Here is a 20,402-nt window from a genome sequence, read left to right on the forward strand (position 1 = left end):
GGTGTCGAGTTGGGTTAGTGCCGGTCTGTCTGTTGTTAACCTAAGTTCTGGTTTTATCAACAGAGTTTTAGGGGATGTTGGACTGACTGAAGTTATTCCAGTGTGTTTTAAGATGATGTATCAAAGACAAGGGCCTCAGTCAGGCTGTTTAGAGGAAAAAATGCCTCAACTTAGTTTTAATTCTTAACATAAGTTGGGATGGGGTCGACTGAATTGGACAGAATCTGCTTAGCAAGAGTGAAATCTTTTTTTCCCCTAATACATTTTCAGGTAGTGATTTGGAACCTAAAACATCTGTTAGTTAGAAGAAGTAGTTTTTTACTAATTTTCCCCCTTGTTGTGGAGCCAAACAGTGTTGGCTCATTGGAAGGCTGTGTTGGGGCTATGGCAGTGGAAGCTGAAGTGAAAACAGCACTGCAAAAATGCCATTAATTCTAATTTATAATTCTCTGAATACCAATTAAATGAGACCATTAAAGTTTTCTATATATGATACAGTTAACGTTACTAAAGGTGAATTCTTTGTTGCACTGGTAGAGGATGTGGGGTTAATACCACAAATTCCAACTTTTACATAATGAAGAATAGTTACATCTTTAAGAAAATAACCCCCAGCTCCTCCAGTCAAATGTTGAAGTGTCCTTGAGCAAGACACTGAACCCCAACTTAGTTGCTCCCGGTGAGTGTTGGGCAGCTGCATAGCAGCTCCCTCACCGGTGTATGAGTGTGTGTGTGATTGTGAGTGTGAATGGGTGAATAAGAAGCAGTGTAAAGTGCTTAGAGTTCCAATAGGTAGAAAAGTGCAGACCATTTAACATTCATAGTCCACATCTTTATTGTAAGCATCTTCTTAGAAAAACTCCATTTTGATGTGGTTTCACTGTCTATGGTAAAATGTGGGCACACTTTAGAGCCTTTAAGCATCTTCACCATGTTTACTGAGGGTCAATCAGTCAGAGGGTCAATTTGTCCTCAGGACCGAAGATGAATTTTGAATCTAATCCAAATTATAACATAAAAAAATAAAATAAAAAAAATGTTATAATGTAAAAACTATGTAAAATTATCTGTGTGTGCTGTAAAATGGACATATGCAAAAGTTCAGACATGTAAAATGACAAAAGAAGTGCAAAATTAGTGAGAGGTTACGTGTGGGACTGGATGGAACGATATTCTTGTGAGTTCGAAACCTCTTAACTGTGTGTATGGGAGAAAGTCTGCAGGTCGGTACAGTCACTCTCAGTAGCTGCAGTGGTTCCCAGCTCTACACTTGGGCCTATAACAGTTCTTTGAAAATAACAGAGGAAGTCTTCCTCAAGCAAAAAACATTTGCCATCTGTTACACACACTCTGTTGCATTTTACATTAGGTATGTAAAGGTTAACATAATGTCCCCATGCCAGCATAAACACATCACCAGTGTGCGGCAAACAAGTACTTACCAACACAGTCATACGCAGTTAGTGTTTTTGTTTTGTTGAAGTCTAAATAAAGTCTTGACTTTATTCTGTAAAGTGCCCTGAGATGACTTTGTTGTGAAATGGCGCTAGATAAATAAAGTTGAATTGAATTAAATATCTTTTAAACATCTTACAACCCATGATACACACAAATGCGCACACAGTCCATTTCATGAATGGCCAGTGACTGTGTTTACATGCAGTTAATAATCAGGTTTCTCAGAAAACCAGCTTTCTCAGATAATTGGAGAGCGAGTTTACATGCACTGAAAAAACCTGGTTACTGGAAATCCACGTACTCATGCAGCAGATGAGTAATCTGATTTCCCCTCCACTTCAGACTTATTTTGGAAGCCTGGCTCACAGAGTTTACCTATACAGCGACAGAAGGTAATGCTCTCTGACTTATTTTCAGGGTAAGTCAGGTGAAAACGCACCGGGAAAGAGGAATAAAAAGGGGAAACAGACAAGCAGCTGATTCACAGAGCAAACTGTTTGAATTAAGACAAATCTGCAGTGGGAAGCAACTTATTCAGACTTTTGCGAGGCACTTTGTTTTAGTTTCATTTTCAGTCTGACTTTGATTTGAAAACAAGGCGGCATTACTCCATCAATGATTTCATTCTGCCTTTTCACTGCCCCAGAGACTGTCTGGAGCCTTTTGATATGCATCAGGCTGTTGGACAAAGACAATTAGAAACCTGCTTACGCGAATACTTGGCAGAGAAAATGGCAGTCTTCAGCAGAAATCTACCTGGGGAAATCAGGTTTCCATGCTATTTCTGTTTTTACTATGGTTAGACCATTCCACCTGCATACAACTCTACTGATCCTGCTATGTCAGTCCTGCTCCCACCCGTTAAAGTGAATGTGTTTAGTCAATGTTTAACACTTTCATGGTGAAAAAGAAGAAGCGATCATATCAGAAATGTTACTTCGTTTTTAAACCAGTGGCCCTATTTTCACCTATCTACAGTCTTTATGCTAAGCTAACCAGCTGCTGGCAGTAGTTTCGTGTTTACTGTACAGACAATCTTTCCATCTATAGAATATAAACAAATTAATAGGTCTGAAAACTGAAACCATTGCTTTACTTATAAATTACTCAAATAGGGGGTCAGTGAAATCTGTAAGGTCAACAATGTTAAGCAAACACAGGCAGCAGCAGCAAAATGAGACAGAATGACAAATAAATGGGAGATGTGGATGTGTTATTCTCTCCCAGTCAAGATAGATAGATTCAGGGAAGCTGAACACTGTGTGAGGTTTTACAGTCTAATGTGATTTTGATGGTGCATCCCATTTACTGTAGATCTACAGTATGCGATATATTGTATGCTTGCAATTTTTTTCTGAATTGTTAAAAAGAAGAACAATTTAAATGGTTAATATGAAGGCATGAGTAATTATAAGGTTTTGTTTCTACTGGAGATTCAAAGCTGCTGATTATCTGAAAGTTCCCCACTGGTCATATCTGAGCTCACATGGAACTGACGACGTGCAGAACTAACGCTCTAGGTTGTACAATATCACCTTGATGCACACAAAAATCAATAGTTTAAAGTAAGTACATCTCTTACCTAAACGGTAGTAAAAATTAAAGTACACATAGTATAAACTGTCCCTTTTCCCTTAATGCACCAGTCACCCAGTTTGCCTCTGTCATCTGTCTGCTCTAATGTTGCAGCTACTGAGTGTCGTCAATTACGCATACTACAAGTTAAACTACAAAAAAATTGCGTAAGGATGGTGCACACATGCCTGGATAAGTAACAGCAACACACAGAAAAACAGAACAAACAACTGTTGTGCTGCCATTGGTTGACAATACTCATCGCCATTTTGTTGGAGCTGTCAGCAAAAGGTGCCATGTGGTAAAAAAATGATTGGTAAAAAGCCAAAATAGATTAACACAATATATAACATGGCGAACTAGAATAACATGTACTTGGAACATTTGTAGTACAGGGTTGCAGATTGACAAAGATCAGAGGTATCTGAAGGTATAGGCCACACATGGCAAGACAAAAATGGACACGACTGCCTACTTTTACAACATTCATTACATAAGACATAACACAGAGCAGGAGGACATTCAATCCCAACCTTGTACGTAAAGGGGAAACAGATGGGGACAAAGAAAAAAAAAATAAGACAAGATGAGGAATATGAGGCGCCACGAAAGAGAGCGACAATAACCAGTGAGACACAGAGATGGAAAAGGAGAAGATGGGACATGGACGAGAAATGAACAAACACAGAGGTAGATCAGGAGACGTCTGGGGAAGCTCCACACACAATGGCCATGATATAAAACCCCCTCTAAGCCTTTAAGAGGCCCACCTCCCCCCACCCTCTTTTCCTTCATCCCACAGTGGACCTCCCTGCACTCATGACCACTATCAAACCATAAATGTGCCATTCAGTCCTGAAAAAAAGCAACGCAGTTTTATTTTATTTTTTTTGCTGACCCCTTAGCACATTTCCTTCTGCTCTACGCCTCCAATTCCTTACCGACCCTTACAGCGGTGTTCAATAAAAGGCCGGGGAAACTCCCACTCCCCCTTTTCCTCTGTGTATGTTGATATTACCAGCAGACTGTTTGGTTGTGTTTGTCAGTGTGTGACGACAGAACTAAACACTGGTATTTACCCTGCGATAACCGCCATGTCTGGACAGACTGTGTGTACACTGGGTGTGTGGGACAGACTGAGAGTATGTAGATGTGTGTTTATGTGTGTGCAGATTGATGCTAAATGCACACTATGTGCATGTGCACATATTCAATGTGATAACTGCTTGAATAATATTTTGTATTTTGTCTTTGTTGAGTTGAAAAAAAAAAACTAGGTGCAGTAAATAAGTGCAGATGTGAAGACGTTTTATCTTAAAAGGACTGAAGGATTATAAACTAACATGATAACTGTGGACATTCACAGCCATTTTATAAAACTAAAAGGTGAGTATGTTTGCTGCGTATGAGGGCACTTAATGACTTCAGAAAGCATAACACTGATGTGCACCGAGTGCGTGTGGGTGCAGACCTGCAGCAGAGTCCCATGGATGTGATTGTGCTGGATTTCCAGTCCTGGTTCTGAAGGAAGCTCCAGCAGTAAAGACTGAACTGTGGACGGGACCTGGGTGATCAGCACAAAGGGGACGAGGGCCCGAGCTGCCATTTCTCTGGTCCGATATACTGCTGAACGCCCACATCTACAGAGCAAAACGGCACAAACATTCAAGTCATGGAAAGTTATTAAAATATGGCACATTGATCCATTGTTATGATAATCTTTTAGAAAGGCATTACATAACATTTTATGTTTGAATATCCTGAGTTCATAAACAATGTTTCTCATTATCACAGGTCATGTATTGTTATTGTAACTGCTGAAATCAATTTATTCTACAACGATAATTATTCAAAGATTTTTGCAATATATAATAATTATTAATAATGGACACTCTTCACCATTTCCATTGTGTCATGCACAAATTCGTTAGAAATGACCACCTGTCACTTATTCCATTTCAGATGGTTGCCATTTTTATGAATATGTTGCGTAACAACCCTTTTCTCCCCCCTTCTGTTTCTGTTTCTCTCCTAAGGCAGACAAATGCGAACCTAAACAGGTTCCAGGCCAGCAGACCACCAATAATTCCTAAATCAAATATTTTCAAATTATTACCCAACACCCCTCAGGAAACAGCCTCTTTCATTTAGTTATTGCCCACACACACACACACACACACACACACACACACACACACACACTTACCGTATTCACTGTTGATAGAGAATGTGGCCAGTCATTCTGAGTGCTAGCTAAAATTAACTGTGTTTACAAGCTGATAGTCTTTCCTTCTCTGGTGGCATAACACTGCCATTGCTAAAACGAGGGGAGGACATGGCCAAGACGCGAGTGAGACGACCGAAAGACGAGTGATCTCAACTACTGTGTCAAAGAATGGTTTTCTAAAATGTGTACCTATTCATATTAGTTGCTATTGTCCAAGAAAAAAAAAAACCAAAACTTTTGGCCAATAAACTTCCTTGTTGTGGTTCCAGTTTGGAAGCTACATGCATATGAATCGTAATAAATTTCCCTCTGCCTTCCCTATATTAAAAAATAAATCTCTCTCCATCTATTTAAAAAACTCGGAGATGACATCATCTGAAGAAGTGTCTACAACCTCCACAGTACGAGCAACTAGATAATATCATCTGTAGGGGGGGGAGGGAAATCACTTGCTCGAAATATTTAGCAAAAAGAATATCTGAGGTAACATTTGTAAAAAAAACAAAAACAAACAACAAAAAAAACATGCTACACATTGCAGGAGAGAAATAAAAATGATGCCATCTAGTGGAGTGGTTTGTCCGATTGATGTGTTTTTTTAATAGACGTTGGACAACAACAGATTGTTGAAAATTCATTCAGTAATAGAAGTTGTCCTTTTATTATAGATGAGAAAGTGCTGCTCTCAAAGCTATTCAAAGATGTAAGATTCTGCCACTTTTTATGGGAATTGATTTGTATTGCATTTCATGGATTTCTTTTTTGTTTTTCTTTTTTTTTGCATTTCTGTTGGTGTGTGTTTAAACATCTACTCCTATAACACTTTTGTGGACTGGCCTTTAGCAGCAGCACAACTTAAAGCCACATAATAAGCAGTGCCTGAGAGTCTCTGTTCAGGGCAATAAAAGGTTCTTGTAAGGAGTGAGTATGCAGTGAATACATACTGTATGGTCATATGGTAGCACAGCCAGGGACACACTTCCATTCATTCAAGCGGAGCAAATGTCAAAAAGAGGTTGGGAGGTGTTTAGGTTGCAGGTTGTTTATAGGGTGACTAACAGCATTAAAGCAGGCTGTAGCTCAGCTCCTCTGTGGAAAATTCAGCAGAAGGCTCCAGGGAAACATGAAACATCTCTCCATCACTACAACAGTATGCAGAGATGAAAAAGAAGGCTGTTTTTTTTTTTTTTTTGGCGTTGGTATGAGGTAGGGCACAATATGAAAACACAAGCACACAGCTGCATAGCATCTATGCTGAGAAAACAGTGTGAACATTGAGGTGAATAATCCCCAAAACCAGCTACTGTGTTTCTCATGTTTTAAGCTTGGGCTAAGTTATTTCAAAAAAACCACTGCGACTCTGCCGGGGCAAATAAAAGCCAAGTGGCATGGAATAATATATGGATTTAAAGACAGGGCTGTTTAAAGTAACAAGCTTGCAGTCAACAAATAATTTCCACCTGCTGTGGGTGTGCCTCACACTCACACACCCACCTATAGACAGATCTACAAGTCAAGACCCCGTCTCAAACACAGATAGCAGTTTGCATTCCTGAGCTCTACATGGCAGAGCATGTGAATTTATGTGCACAGGCACTCTCTCCCTTTTTGTCTCCATCTCTCTCCCTCTCATTCTCTCTCTCACACACACATCTATTCCACACTTTCCACCCCTCCCAGGACCCATTTGGGGCCCATATGTTACCTATCTGTGCTAATTTGTCCCATTGAAACTCTTTTGCAAAAGGAAATGGCAGTTTGGAGGGGTGTAATTTTGGAAACAGGGACGCCCCCCCATGGGGTCAGAAGGCAGACCATTGACTGGCAGGGATGAGACTCATCTGGGCCTCATTTTGAGAACATTTCTCTCCACAGAGACTGTAGTATGTTGGCTAAACAAACTTAAGCAACAAATGATATGCACTTATATATATATGTCACTGAAGAATGCAGCCAAGTTAAGAAGCCAAGTGGTAACACAATTAAAATGATTTTTGGTTCATCTTTCTCTTTTAACTTCAAAACCAAAACTCTTTTCTTTTGACATTTGATTATCAGTTTGCTGTCAAATCACCATGTGTAGAATTTAAACATGCGTGGTTTGGCATCCCACAGTATAGTACGATAATAAATAGCTAACTAAAATTACTTCATGATTAATTCTGTGCACAACATTTCAGCAGGATGTGTAAATGTTATATAAACTAAGACAAAGGCTGTTGCCAAAAGCACTCACTAAGAATGCTGCAAAACCCGATAAATAAATAGATTCTCTGGGTAGAAGGGCAAATTTTAGATGCAAATTTCTCTGCACCGGTGCCATTAAATGAGTTTCGATCTTATACAAATATTAAGTGTCTACTTTCCCTCGAAGGTGCGCTTTTCTCTCTTCACTATCCACTCACCCCAACCTGTCAGGGCAGCCCACCCTCAGCCTGGTTTTGTTATAGGAACAATCAACAATCACGGAACAATGAGCAGTAAACAAGTGCCTTGTTGTGTCTTGGCAGAGTTAAACTTTGTTCCGCTTTCTCTAAGCATTTGTTTACAATTTGTCAGCGTTCTCCATCATCGTTCATCCAAGCCACCAAAATGGCAATACATGAAAAGCATGACGCATCTGTTGGGAAATGACAGTGTTGACTTCTAAAGTCTTTACTTCATGAGCACCAGCGAGCCCTTTGAAAAGAAATGAGCTATGAGACAGCGAAGATGTGAAAGGAAAGGAGTAATACAAGGAGGGAGGCTGAGGAAAGATGCCTGGAGTGGATATCACAGGGCATAAATCACTATCACAGCACTTGTTCTCTATCTGACTTCAGCATTAACGAAAAGGGGAGAATAAGGAGGAAAAGGAAAGAACGAGAACTTAAAAGAGACATGTCAGGTAAGAAACTGTTCATCAGATCTAAACACGTCGACTGTTGGAATGAAATGACCATCAATTCTAATAATAAATGTGTCTGCGCATCATCTCCCTCCCCGTTTGTCGTCATCATCATCATCATCATCTGTGCAGTTGTGACGCATCCAGAGACCAGGTAGAAGAGGAATGTTAAAACTTTTGCTCAGGGGAGGTGCAGGGGGGATTTAAATACAAAATGCTGCGTTGTGGAATGGATATAGGGAAAGAATTATTAGGCACAAAGTTTTGTCCTGTCAAAAGAAGCCAATCCCTGGTGGTAGTGGCTCAGAAGGGAAAAAAGAAAGGGTGGGGGGGGGATGACAGTCATTGACCTCATCAGACACGTCTGCACATGCCTGGGGATGATGAGCTGAGAAATATTGGGGGGTGTTAGTGTTGAGAAACACTGGAGTCAGAGTAGTTAGAGTTGGGCTATATTTAACATCTCCCACATGTGGGCTTCATTTGGGTTGGGATGATATGTGCACCGCATACCTCCTCTGACAGAAGGAGTCAGCCAGCCAGTCAGAACTAAGCTAAAGACCTGTTGAATGCAACCACAATAGATCCTGATTTGATGAAAGGAAAAAGTCGGATGAATCATTTAATCAGAAACTAGGAATAATTTAGAAAAAACTAACGGCACATTTGTGGGTCCAGCTAGTAACTGATCGTGTGTGTATACACCAGCCTATACACTTTAACCTTAATAACGTTTATAGCCATATTAATCTTTTCTGCACAGCAGACCGGTCAGATTCACAGTTTCTAGCTTTCAAAAAAAGGCAGTGGTGTTCAGGATGAGGTCATCAAACAGACACTGTATTTATATTTGTGGCCAAAGAGCAAAACAGAGACTGGGGGGAACAAGTTTGAATGGACATGGCATAAGTAATGTTCATGGGCTAATTTGGGAAAATAGATTACCTGAGGTGAAATAGACAAACTTCTAATAACCCAAAAGTTCTCTTCAATATCTAAATAACCCAGTGATACTAAAAGATCACCAAAAAAAGTCATCCTGAAGAGAAGATGAATGGGTGTATCAATTTCCATGCCAGTCCACCGAATGCTTTTCTAGACAGTTCACTCCAAACCACAAATATGACACTCACAGTGACAGTGGCAGTAAATGTCAGGGGATCACCAAACTTACTCATCTTCTGGGTACCGCAATTGTTTGTACAAAATGTCAAGGCAATCCATCAAATTAAAATGCACAGTAAAAATAAAAAGTAAGGACCAAATTGATGGGACTGGTTGACCTGCTGAAATCGTCATCCAAAAAGCCCCAAGCCACTAAAAAACATCTTGAGACACAATTATTATTTAGGTGCGGCAGTTAAAGGTACGCACAATGCGATTACAATTTAGGGGAGAGTGTGTCTGAGACACAGAGTCAAAGCCATAAGGTCAGAAACAGAAACTGCAGCACAAAGTCAAGTACAGAAGGTAAAAGCTGTAGGTCTGTTTTGCAGGTGCAGTCAGTGCAGATGAACATGTTCCAATAATATTTGTAGATCTGTCCATCTCAGGAATGTAAAAAATTAACTGCAGTTTCCCATTCGTACGAAAGCAGTACTCCCCAGTAAGCAGCAAGTGAATTCAGTTAAAACCAGTCACAATATAAATCCACGAGTGCCACGTGAGATTGCACTAAAAACAAGACTAAAATAAACTCTCTGTACAGACCAGCTCTGAAGTATATCTCACATTAAATGTATCATAATCATACCCAGGGTACATTAACTAGTTTGTTTAACTAACTGTAACAGAAGGAAAGCATCAAATAAATACTGTAAAACACTAGTTTATATATATATATATATAAAAAAAAAAAAAGAAGACAGAAGCACCTGTGCAAACCAAACAAAAGAACACATGAGCATGCTTCTGTTTAGACTGCAGATGTTTTGTCTCAGTGATTGTAAAGGGTTCTATACTTAGAACAACTTCTGTTTCAGAGAATGTCGTTTGAGAGGTTTATCGTAGCTGACGGAGCAGGTGTGTGACCCTTGTGGATTTGATAGAGCATTCCCTTTGTTAATGTTTTTTCTTAGCCTTTATATAAGCAGGCCAGCTTACTGGAAACTCGTATTGACAGCGATGAAACACTGGAGGGGCTGCTGATGGAGGGAGCGTTCCACCCATTCACACACTGCATTTCCTACCGCTGCCCATTGCTGAAAGTGCGGAGCAGTTAGAAGTTCAACCTTTATGAGAGGAGGGAGTGGAGCTGACAGGTGCATAGTAACAGTTCGTAATAAAAATTTTTTTAAAAAGTCTATAAAAACATCTTGTAAAGCTTAGCGAACGTCTCAAGAGTAATGGAGATGTAAAAGTAATTATTGATAGACAACCACACAGATAACAGAAGATCTGAAGCTTATAAAACTTTTTTCCCCCTTTAGTATGTGTATGCACCCACCTTATTATGAAGGGCATGAAAGGGGCGAGTCCCAGAGGTGAAGAAGATCCATCCATTGGAGACGGGTAGAGTCGACTGAGCACCAGAAGCAGCAGGAACAGACTGGGGTGTAGCTTCACCTGACCACTGTCACTGAACACACACACAAACACACAAAGATTTAAGTTTTTTTGTGTCTGTCAAATATGGCTGTAGCCCAGGGAAAAAACTGTGGAGGAGTTGGGTGACTTTGATTCTAGTTAGGGGTTAATGCGGATAACTAGGGTAAGATGTTATCGGGGGGGGGGGGGGGGGGGTCAGGTCGTTCTCTCTACATCATGACTCCAAGCATTCAGCCTCTTCCCTTGGACAGTAATCGCTTTTAGAGATGAGGCCAATTAAGTCACACTTAACTGTCACACTTCGACTCATGCAGTGGTCAGTTGTGGTTCCGGTAGTTGTCGTTATGAAATTACAACTTATAATAATACTCCTAGATTTAATAATGCAGCAGAAATTCTCAAAATTTCTGTGTGTAGACAATAGTACCTCTGAAGATTTAGAGCAAAAGTATACAAATTGTTGCCTTTCTGCTAAGCTAATCACCTGCTAGTTTAAGCTTAATGTATAGTGTAGAAACATGAGCAGTATCAATTTTCTCATTCAAATCACAAGCATGAAGTTAGTGCATACAGTATAATGCCAAAATATTCCTTTGAAGTCCTTTTTTTCTGTCCTTGTTGATCTGCTGTTGCTATAGTAGTGTTCAATAAACATGTAGTTTGGATGCAGTTTTTAATGTGTTGTCAAATAAAAGAGCAATATAAAAACAGATGTATAATTAAAAATTCCAGGAACAATACATACAGCAGCCCTAAATTCCTCTGGCTCTTTATTACATGCGACATATCTAAAACCACCCACACTTTGGTACAGTCATCTCCTCATCCGTCCTTGAGCTGAGCTTTTCACCTCGCTCTTTTCCTCCATCCAAATCTCATCATCACCAGCTGAGTCAGAATGGAAACTGTCCGTCTCTGCCAGCGGTTTCACAGTGTCACTCTGACACACTTGCAATGAGTGACGAAGGGATGAAATATGGGAAACGAGGGAAAAAAAACAGACAATAGCTAAAGCTACAAAGTGAGAAAATGCACTGCATGGATAGCCGGTATTAGATATGAGGCCTTTAGGACAGTTTTTTTCCCTCTTGTGCTGCTGTCAGCAGGGACAAATGGGTAGGGTAGGGTAGGGTACACCTGCAGGTGAGCTTTGTCTAGGCCTGCAATATCTGCTTGAGTGTGAGTGTGAGTGTGTGTGTGTGTGTGTGTGTGTCAGAGGAGCACTATGTCCCTCTGACCCTGACATTAGTCATGATGATCACACAGAAATGAAAAAGAAAAGAAGTCATGCTTTTCATTTCTTCTTTCAGCAACACACACCTTTGCTGGGAATAACAGTTTGGCAAGATGGGCAATATAAAAGCTGCTCAATGAGTAATTGGTCTAATATGTTTAGTGTCACACTCCAGTCGAGCACAGCGGGACAGGATCTGATGTCAGAGACGCAGGAAGCGGTCATATAGAAGGCAAATTGCAAACATATTAAGCCTTGTTGGGATACAGCTGGAGGCAGAAACGCTTGACAGGATGAAAAAGAGACTCTGTGGCATTTAATGGTACTCTTAAATTCCTTGCTGAGGTCTTCCATGAGTTTCTGCCCTCTCTCCCTAAACTCCTCAATCATCTCCAAGGGTTCGATGAAAGAGTTATTTTTGTTTTACATCTTTTAGTGAGTGGAAACAGAACACTGACCTTAAGTATTTTTGTTCTTCATTTAGAAAGCAGCTAGAGAGGCACGGTAGCTGAGACAGGGAGAGAAGCTCTAAAGTAAACGAAAGCTTCGGCTTACGGCTTAGTGAGTTGTCAGATTAATAAATCATGCTTTGTTTAGGAAATTAGAGAGAAGTACTTGGGGGTATGAAAATGAGAGCTGTTTTCTTTGGAAGTGAAGACAGGGCAGATAAGACAACAAACTGCTCCGCTTCAGACCTGGAATAGTTTCAAAGCTAAAGTGGATGATAAGAATATCAGGAATGTAAAGTGTATGAATTCACACATAAAAAAGCACCAATGACAGTATCTGACCAAATAAGCCTCTGCACACAATTTTGTACATTTAGGGTGGTCGATAACATTATACAATGTCAGTGTCATACATTGGAGTTTAAGGATATGAGACCAAAAACAAATTACTTGATCTGTGTTTAGATGAGGAATGAATGGGTATAGTTTTAATTATGACATCATATGCAAGTCATCCTTCAAACTGTATTATGCAATGCATGCCATATCCTAAATATTAGGTGAGCTATCCGATATGAAAAAGGCCTTGAAGCTTGGTCCAAGGAGCTGCTAAATTTCACACATTGCTTGGAGATTTGGTGTAATTGTATGTAAGGTGTGTATATTATTTGTGTTCACAGACATGTGCATAAAGTTTCAAAACATCAATCGGGTGACCGTACAATCCATTGAAGTACTTGAATGAAGAATGACGGCGTACAGATCCTAAGCCTTACACTATACAGATATGCAATAGCCTGAAGAAATTAAAAAGTATCTGATAAATATCTGTAGAAGAGATTCTTCATCCAGGCCTAGAAGTAGATACTGTAACTGTGTGTGTCTTTGTTGTGTGTACACTTCTGTGGATTTGTGCACCACAATCATACAGCTGCTTCCACTGTTTTTGATCACTATATATGCATAGAGTATGGTTTTTCCATTTATTATTGTTCTTTACAGCTCCTGAGGAGGAAGGATTGATTGCATGGTGCATAATATACAACATACTGTACACAAAAGTACAACCTTACAGTTCCAAATTGCAATTTGTTGTATATTCCTATTTTGGGAATGCACTTGTACTGCAACTACCACAAGACTGTTTAAAACCACAGCTCTCTTACCTCCTGCCCTGCTGTGCACTGCTCAAGTATGGTGCGGTTGGTCTGTTTGGGTGGTGCGATGCACCAAGATGGTGTGGGAAGTCAGTCTACTAAGATCTGTTTCCGTGGGAAATTTTCAAAACGTTTTAACAAGGGTGGAAGGGAGTTAGGGGAATTGTGAAAGAGCCAGTCTGAAAGTGCATTCAATTAATTGGATCCATATAAAGATAAGCCTGCCTGGGGAGCTCTTGGACGACTCCAATGCTTTTAAAAGGTAGTTTGGGCTGAACTGACAAAGATAAGGCCAATGAACCTCAGTGGACTCAACTCCCCACTGCAAAAAAAAAAAAAGTAACAAGTACAACTAAATCACGATATTTATTTGAGTCGATCGTAAAGTCTTGTTCTTTGAATAAATAGTCTGTCAACTGTACAAGTAATAAATTAAGAATCAAAAGGTTAATACAAGAACTCAATCCAGGCCTGTGCTATGCTGGAAAATAACTGAGTTCAAGCGAAATCTACTTTTCAGAGATGCACAAACTGTATCTCTTCCTCGTTGCTGCTCCAAGAAGCCCCCAGCACAAAAGCCCCACTGGTTAATCAGCGTGACAAAACTAAACTTGCCTAAATGTGGGTAATATTAAACTTATAATGATATCAAGGACGCATGAAAAGCCATGCCAAGGGCTGACTGTGGAGTGTGTGGGGACTGGGGAGAACCACCTTACCTTTCCACTGTGGTTGCAGCCTCCTCTAGCTGGTACAGAAGAAAAGGATAGAGAGCAGGGAACCGAGTGAAAAACTCTCGGCCAGTCATCCTGAGAGGGAGAAGGAGATGATGGATGATACGAGTATTTATTCACAACGTATTCTTAGCTTTAACTTGAGTAAATCAACATCAAATAGAAAGAACTGTGTGGACTTTTGCAACCTTACCAAACCCATCTGAGTTAGTAATTTCACAGATACAGTACACATGAAGACAAATTAAATCATGATGTTTAATATTTTATGGAAAATCTCTCTCAGTCTGTGATGATGAAGTCTTCAAAGCCTCCTGCTTTTCAGGGTCCCAGTTCCACTAGAATCCAAGTTCCACTGTCAGCAGTTTTACCCGATCCATAACAGAAGAAGATGTGTTTGAAAGATGAGACGGTCCTTAGGGGGTTCCTTTAATTTTCTCCACACTATCGACTTTTCCTTATTTTGATAGAAGTTGACTGTTATTTCATCAGCCCATAGATCTGTGCTCCAAAACGCTAATGGTTTATTTTTGTACGTTTTGTGAACTACTCTGTTTTTTTTGTTTTTGTTTTTTTTTTAGGTTTACCATGTCTGTATGCAGTCGATATCCACTTACAGTGTAATGTCCCTTTCTTCCCTTTTTATTATTTATTTTTTTTACCATTTTGTTTCGCTATGTATTGGGTTTTAAATTGATATAAAAAAAACATTTGCAAAATTAAAACACTTATGCATGACTGTTAGCCATGCGGATTGTTAGCCTCAGACATGAATCAGTATTTGAGTGCCAGGGTTCCAGCTCCTTTGGCAGCCAAGTTTCACTGTCAGTGGATTTTACCCAGTTCATAATGAAAAATAATTGATTTACTCTATTTATGCTCCCTCTCATCACCTAAAATGTAATTTTATGACAACAAATGAGAAACAGATATGCTCAACTTTGATTCACATTCAATGAATATAGATATTCAAAGAAAACATTTCCAGCAATTTAAATGTAAACAATTAGCACTGAGCAAGCTAAATGAATTCAGAACAAGATTAGAATTTCTATTTTAAAGATAATATTCGTAAAGAAGCAGCAAGAATATCTGATGAAATGTTTTTGTACTTATAAAGTACACACTTTCACTTGGGTAAACATGTGGACTAACTCTAATAAATCCTGTCTTTATTAAGGTTACAATATTAAATACTGTTTAACTGGTTTAACATGTGCTGTTTCATGATGGAATATGTAATGGGAGAGCAAATGCATCTCATGCAGCAACTGTTTTATTTTTTTGTCTACCTCATTTAGTGTATCAGTGAGGATTGTCTAAACATCTTAATCTCCGGTCTGTCCTAAATCTCACCAGCAGCACAAAAAGCAGCCTCCAAGCCAAAAAAAAAATGCTCTTCTGAGTCTGGAAAAAAAAAAAACTGAACTTGTACTGTTTGTCATTTGACAAGTAAAAAAATGCAACACAGAAAATATGTTTGTACAAAAGAGACCTGATCAGCACATACTTTTACTTCAGCACAGACCTTTAGCCGCAAATATGATATTACTAACAATTCAACAATTAATGTTGAGAACCTAAGGTAATCTGCCTTAATTGTACTGAGAGCTGATCTAATTAGATTAGGAATCTCAACAAGTGTCCTAAAATTTCGATTCAAATATCCTGACTAGTTTACAGAAATTCACAGAAATATACTGAGGAAACAGGCCTTAATAAAAAGCCAAAGATTATATGAGGTATACGTATGTAGAAGAAATCACTAACACCTTAGTAAATGAAGAATTTCTTAGAATCTCTGAATTAAAATGTTAACATCATGTCAGTAAATCAAGATAAACTTGTATGCGGGGAAAAAAATTGTTCATCTTCTAACTTCTGAATGACTGAACACACCTCATCCAGGTCTAATCAGAACTAGAAAGTGCAGGGATAGTTGGAAAACAAGCAGATCTTGACCAGGATTTGGTAACCATGCTCAGAAAACCATACAGTCTCGGCTCAAAATAGAAGATGAAGGGAAGTGACATAACAAGTAACAGCAAGAGGCAAAGGACGGGAAATGATGGAGAGAGTAATTACAGTCAAACATTGTGAAGTTCCGACAGCCAGTCAGTCCAAACTAAACTGATTATGCCCTTGTGCTCGTTTATACTGCTAAAGCTAGAAATAGTCACATCTGTGTGTTTGCACATATACTGCGCTATGTGTTGCTGTTATGTGCATTTGTGCTTATGTATTCACTCACACATGCACACAATTGTCAAAAAAATGATAAACATTATATTTAACACTGGCGGTCTTGCTGCTATGACCGCCATTCAGCCTCAGGGCCAATAAAGTTTTTATTTAACTTTGCCTGTCTAAATCAAGTCACTCCTAAAAGGGAGGAGGTCTGGTCTGCTAAACACATGATCACAAGACTGGAGAGATTGCTTCAGTCATGGCTGCAACTGACTATCAAGTAATGTCCAAATACACACACACACACACATACACACTCTTCTAGATTTCTAGATCTGGTTCAAGTTAGCAGCAGGCACTGTCATAGTGGGAAAGTGAGTCATGTGTATATGTTTCAAAAACCATTTCAACACAATGGTGACACACTCTTCACCTCTTGTGACCTGCCACATGCACACATACAGTATGTGAGTGACTAGAAATCTGATGTTCACTGTAACATGTGCATATACATAAGTGTATGTGTGTGCACTTCCTGCTCACTAATAAGAGCTTCTCAGTCAAGTCCAAAGGTCAGAGGTTGTGGTGGGGCAGAAACAGATAAGGATCACAAAAAAGGAAAGGGGACAACACACACAGACTACATTTCCTTCAAGGGAAAATACAGTAGCACAAAGATGTGCTGAAGATGAGTTATAGCAGAAGGTAAATAGAAAACTTGGCTGAATACACACATACTAGTTACTTAATCAGTGAGTGAGCAGGGAAGCTAAGTGCATTCATGTCCTGTTCTTAAGTACAATTTTTTTAACTATTTTACTATAATATTTATTCGATTACACTATATGTCAAATGAAAAATGTGACATTCATACATCATAAAATAGCAGTAAAAATAAAAGTGTATAACTTTTCTACAAAATTAGTCGTTTTTTTGTTCTATACTTTCTGTGCATTTTTGATAATACACAATTTTATTTGAAACTTAAAGCTGCATTATGACTCATTGAACAGCAGTCACAGCAGTGCAGAGATATTAACTTGTATTGGAGTTAAAATTTCATTTCAACAAAAACCACCTATTGTGTCGAGTTTAGCAGAGCATAACGGAGCAACTTGAGCGACTGCTGGACGGAGCAGAGTGGAGCGATTAAGAGTGTAAATCCAGTGCTACACAAAGTTGCATTTGCACTCGCATGAGATTCTAAATCAGTGTACTACGCTCCACCTGGAACTCTCGGCTCTGCTACACTCTTTAGGTCATTTTCTTTATGAAATGACAACAAAGTAGCACAAAAGGTGTGTTCCAACTTACTGTCAAACAGTAATAATTTAAACTCTCTTCATTCAACAACTTTTACAAGTTAATATCGCTGTCTGCTCGCAGTGGTGTATATTTCTAGTAAGAGAAAAAAAACTGCATAATTTAGCTTTGAGCAGGATTTGGGGAGGTAGATTTTCTTTAAAAAAACTTAAAGAAACAAAAACAGATAAATTGTTCAAAACTACCGGAGTAAAACTGATTTGGAACATGCACCACAAGGACATGTAGTCTACAGTGAGTAGTTGACTCTGAGATAAAGCTGTGGACGTTGGAATGCAGAGGACAACCTTCATTCTCTCAGTTTTGTTGATCTTTGCATTTCTCTCAATAGCAATGTCTGATCAACATCAATGCATGGCTACAGAGCAGAGAGGCCTCCAGAGGCAAATGAAATCTACAAGCACACAATATGGCTGGATTCAAGGATCTACGTAAAATACACAGCAGAAATTCCTGCAGACAGCTAGAAGCTTAGTGTTTCCAAACACGCAAACACACATAATGCTGTAAATAAACTAGTTTGTTAGAGAAGGACATGTGTTTATGCACCAGCTTCCTTACAAACACATAAGCCAAATATTACAATGGACAAGCTGTCACAATGCATTTTCTGCTGCCAGAGATCGCAACCATAAAATCATGGTAATAACAGAGAGCAGACACACAACAGACTATGGACAACGCTCTCAAAGACTTATAAATGAGTTGCAGATTTCTGACAAACATGTGCAGCTCTGTACCCAATTCAGGCCGATACAAAGAGATTTACTGGCAAAACAACCAAAATATTACACAACCCTGAATCCTAAATGGAAAAAATCAAAACACAAACACGAAAAGGCCATGTTAAATCATACCAAAATACTAATTTTCTTAGCCGCCATTCTGTTTCTCATTCATCACAATCTCTCCCACAAGCATATAAAAATAACCCTACAGAGTAATAGGAAGAAAGAAAGCAGAGAACACGAGGAGGGGAAAATGACATGCAAAGGAAGGGGCAGCAAAGTAAAACACAAGTGAAAACAGATAACATAAACAGAAGCAGCTTGGCATAGTTAGGACTTTTCAGAGGCCTTCGTAGAAGCAGCTGATAGAAAGGGGACTAGATTCAGGAGCAGACCTGTGGCTTTACAAATCACTTCTGAGCTCAATATAGACCTCTATACAAACAGTACATGTATTTTGTTCAAGTCTGTTTTAATATGCCTAATTGAAAACTGGAGATAAGAATGTAAAATGCAAAAATGGCAGGTAAGATTTGCATTGATGTTCTCTGGGAAATCTGGGAAAATAGGACCTACAATGTCATCAGATTTTTCTTCCAAGTCCAAGAAGAGATCATGTACAAATGAAGAACAATCTACACTATTGTTACTTTTTTCATTTCACCAATAAGATCTGTGGATCTGAAGATGGATGAGCTAGGATGTGGTTACCCTAGCTCAGTATAACCAGGCTATATAACCATCCATGTCATGTCAGAGCTATTGCAGATCACATCAACTTTCCAATTAAAGCTTCCAAGCTTTTTCAGACAGTACAAATATCACACTATTAAGACACAGATACCTAAAACCAAACACTTCACAACAGCCAAATTTGCAAGTAATTAAAGCTACATTCTAGAAATATATTATTATATTGTCAGTATATTACAAACATTTGAAATCGTACAGATATATATATATATATATATATATATATATATATATATATATATAGATAGATAGATAGATAGATAGATAGATAGATAGATATAGATATAGATAGATATAGATATATATATGAGATACGTGACTGCTTAGCAAGGCTTAACAGAGGAATCATCCCAAAATCTAACATCAGAGCATATGAAGAAAATATGACAGGGAACATCCCAAGTGCTTAACTCCAGCTGACATGTCCAGGTCTGATATTATTTTCAGTATCAAGGTTTCCAAATAGTTGGAGGAATGTCTGACAAGGAACTGGAAGCCTGTTGTGTATTTACGGCTGTTCTTTAGAAACCTTAAAGCCAATCCACATCTTTTTTAAGTGATCGTTGACAATAGAGCAGGACTAACAACTCATGACTTTTCAACTAAAATGCAGAATCCTCAAAGCAGATTCTTCATGTGTACAGCTCCAGAGAGGATCTGTGGGTTAATGGCCTCTTGGTTAAATTGACCTCTAGTGATCTTAAACACTTTGCTCTGGGAGTATAAGGATATTATTATCACTTGCTGTGGTAATGTGTAGTGACTGTGGATTTTCTGGTCTTTTTTTTCCCCCCGAAATAACAAAAACAAGAATCATGTGGGCAGTAGATCGTAATTCCTCATTCTGGCTAAACGAAGCCACTTAGAAACAGAGAAGTTTACACACACTGCAGTGACAATCAGGCTTTGCCATCACAGAGCTGCTGCTTAAAACTAATCTAATGTGCTGATCATTCACTTCTTCACAAAAGTAAAGAATAAATACCTCGCAGCATGACCCAACCTTATATCTGCAGTATACTCCATCATAAATTACAGCTGCTGGTCCCACTAGCTTTTTAGGCAGCTTCATCTGAGCATCTCAGCAGCCGTCTAAGCAACCAAAGTAACATTGTGTCAACATTATTTTGAGAGTCAGTGTGA

At 39.0% G+C, this 20,402-nt stretch overlaps 1 protein-coding gene across 3 annotated transcripts in view; it reads right to left on the minus strand.

Annotated features, from left to right (window-relative positions):
* Nucleotides 1-20,402, minus strand: part of thada (THADA armadillo repeat containing) — an 87,416-nt gene that overhangs the window by 35,782 nt on the left and 31,232 nt on the right. For all 3 annotated transcript variants that reach the window (XM_067529360.1, XM_067529379.1, XM_067529367.1), the window contains 3 exons: nt 14,254-14,343; nt 10,594-10,725; nt 4,505-4,673 (listed from right to left, as the gene is read on the minus strand). In XM_067529360.1, the coding sequence (XP_067385461.1) occupies nt 4,505-4,673; nt 10,594-10,725; nt 14,254-14,343 (391 nt within the window). The remainder of the gene's footprint in view (nt 1-4,504; nt 4,674-10,593; nt 10,726-14,253; nt 14,344-20,402) is intronic.

The sequence above is a fragment of the Channa argus genome, chromosome 1, assembly GCF_033026475.1.
Source record: "Channa argus isolate prfri chromosome 1, Channa argus male v1.0, whole genome shotgun sequence".
Lineage (NCBI taxonomy): Eukaryota > Metazoa > Chordata > Actinopteri > Anabantiformes > Channidae > Channa > Channa argus.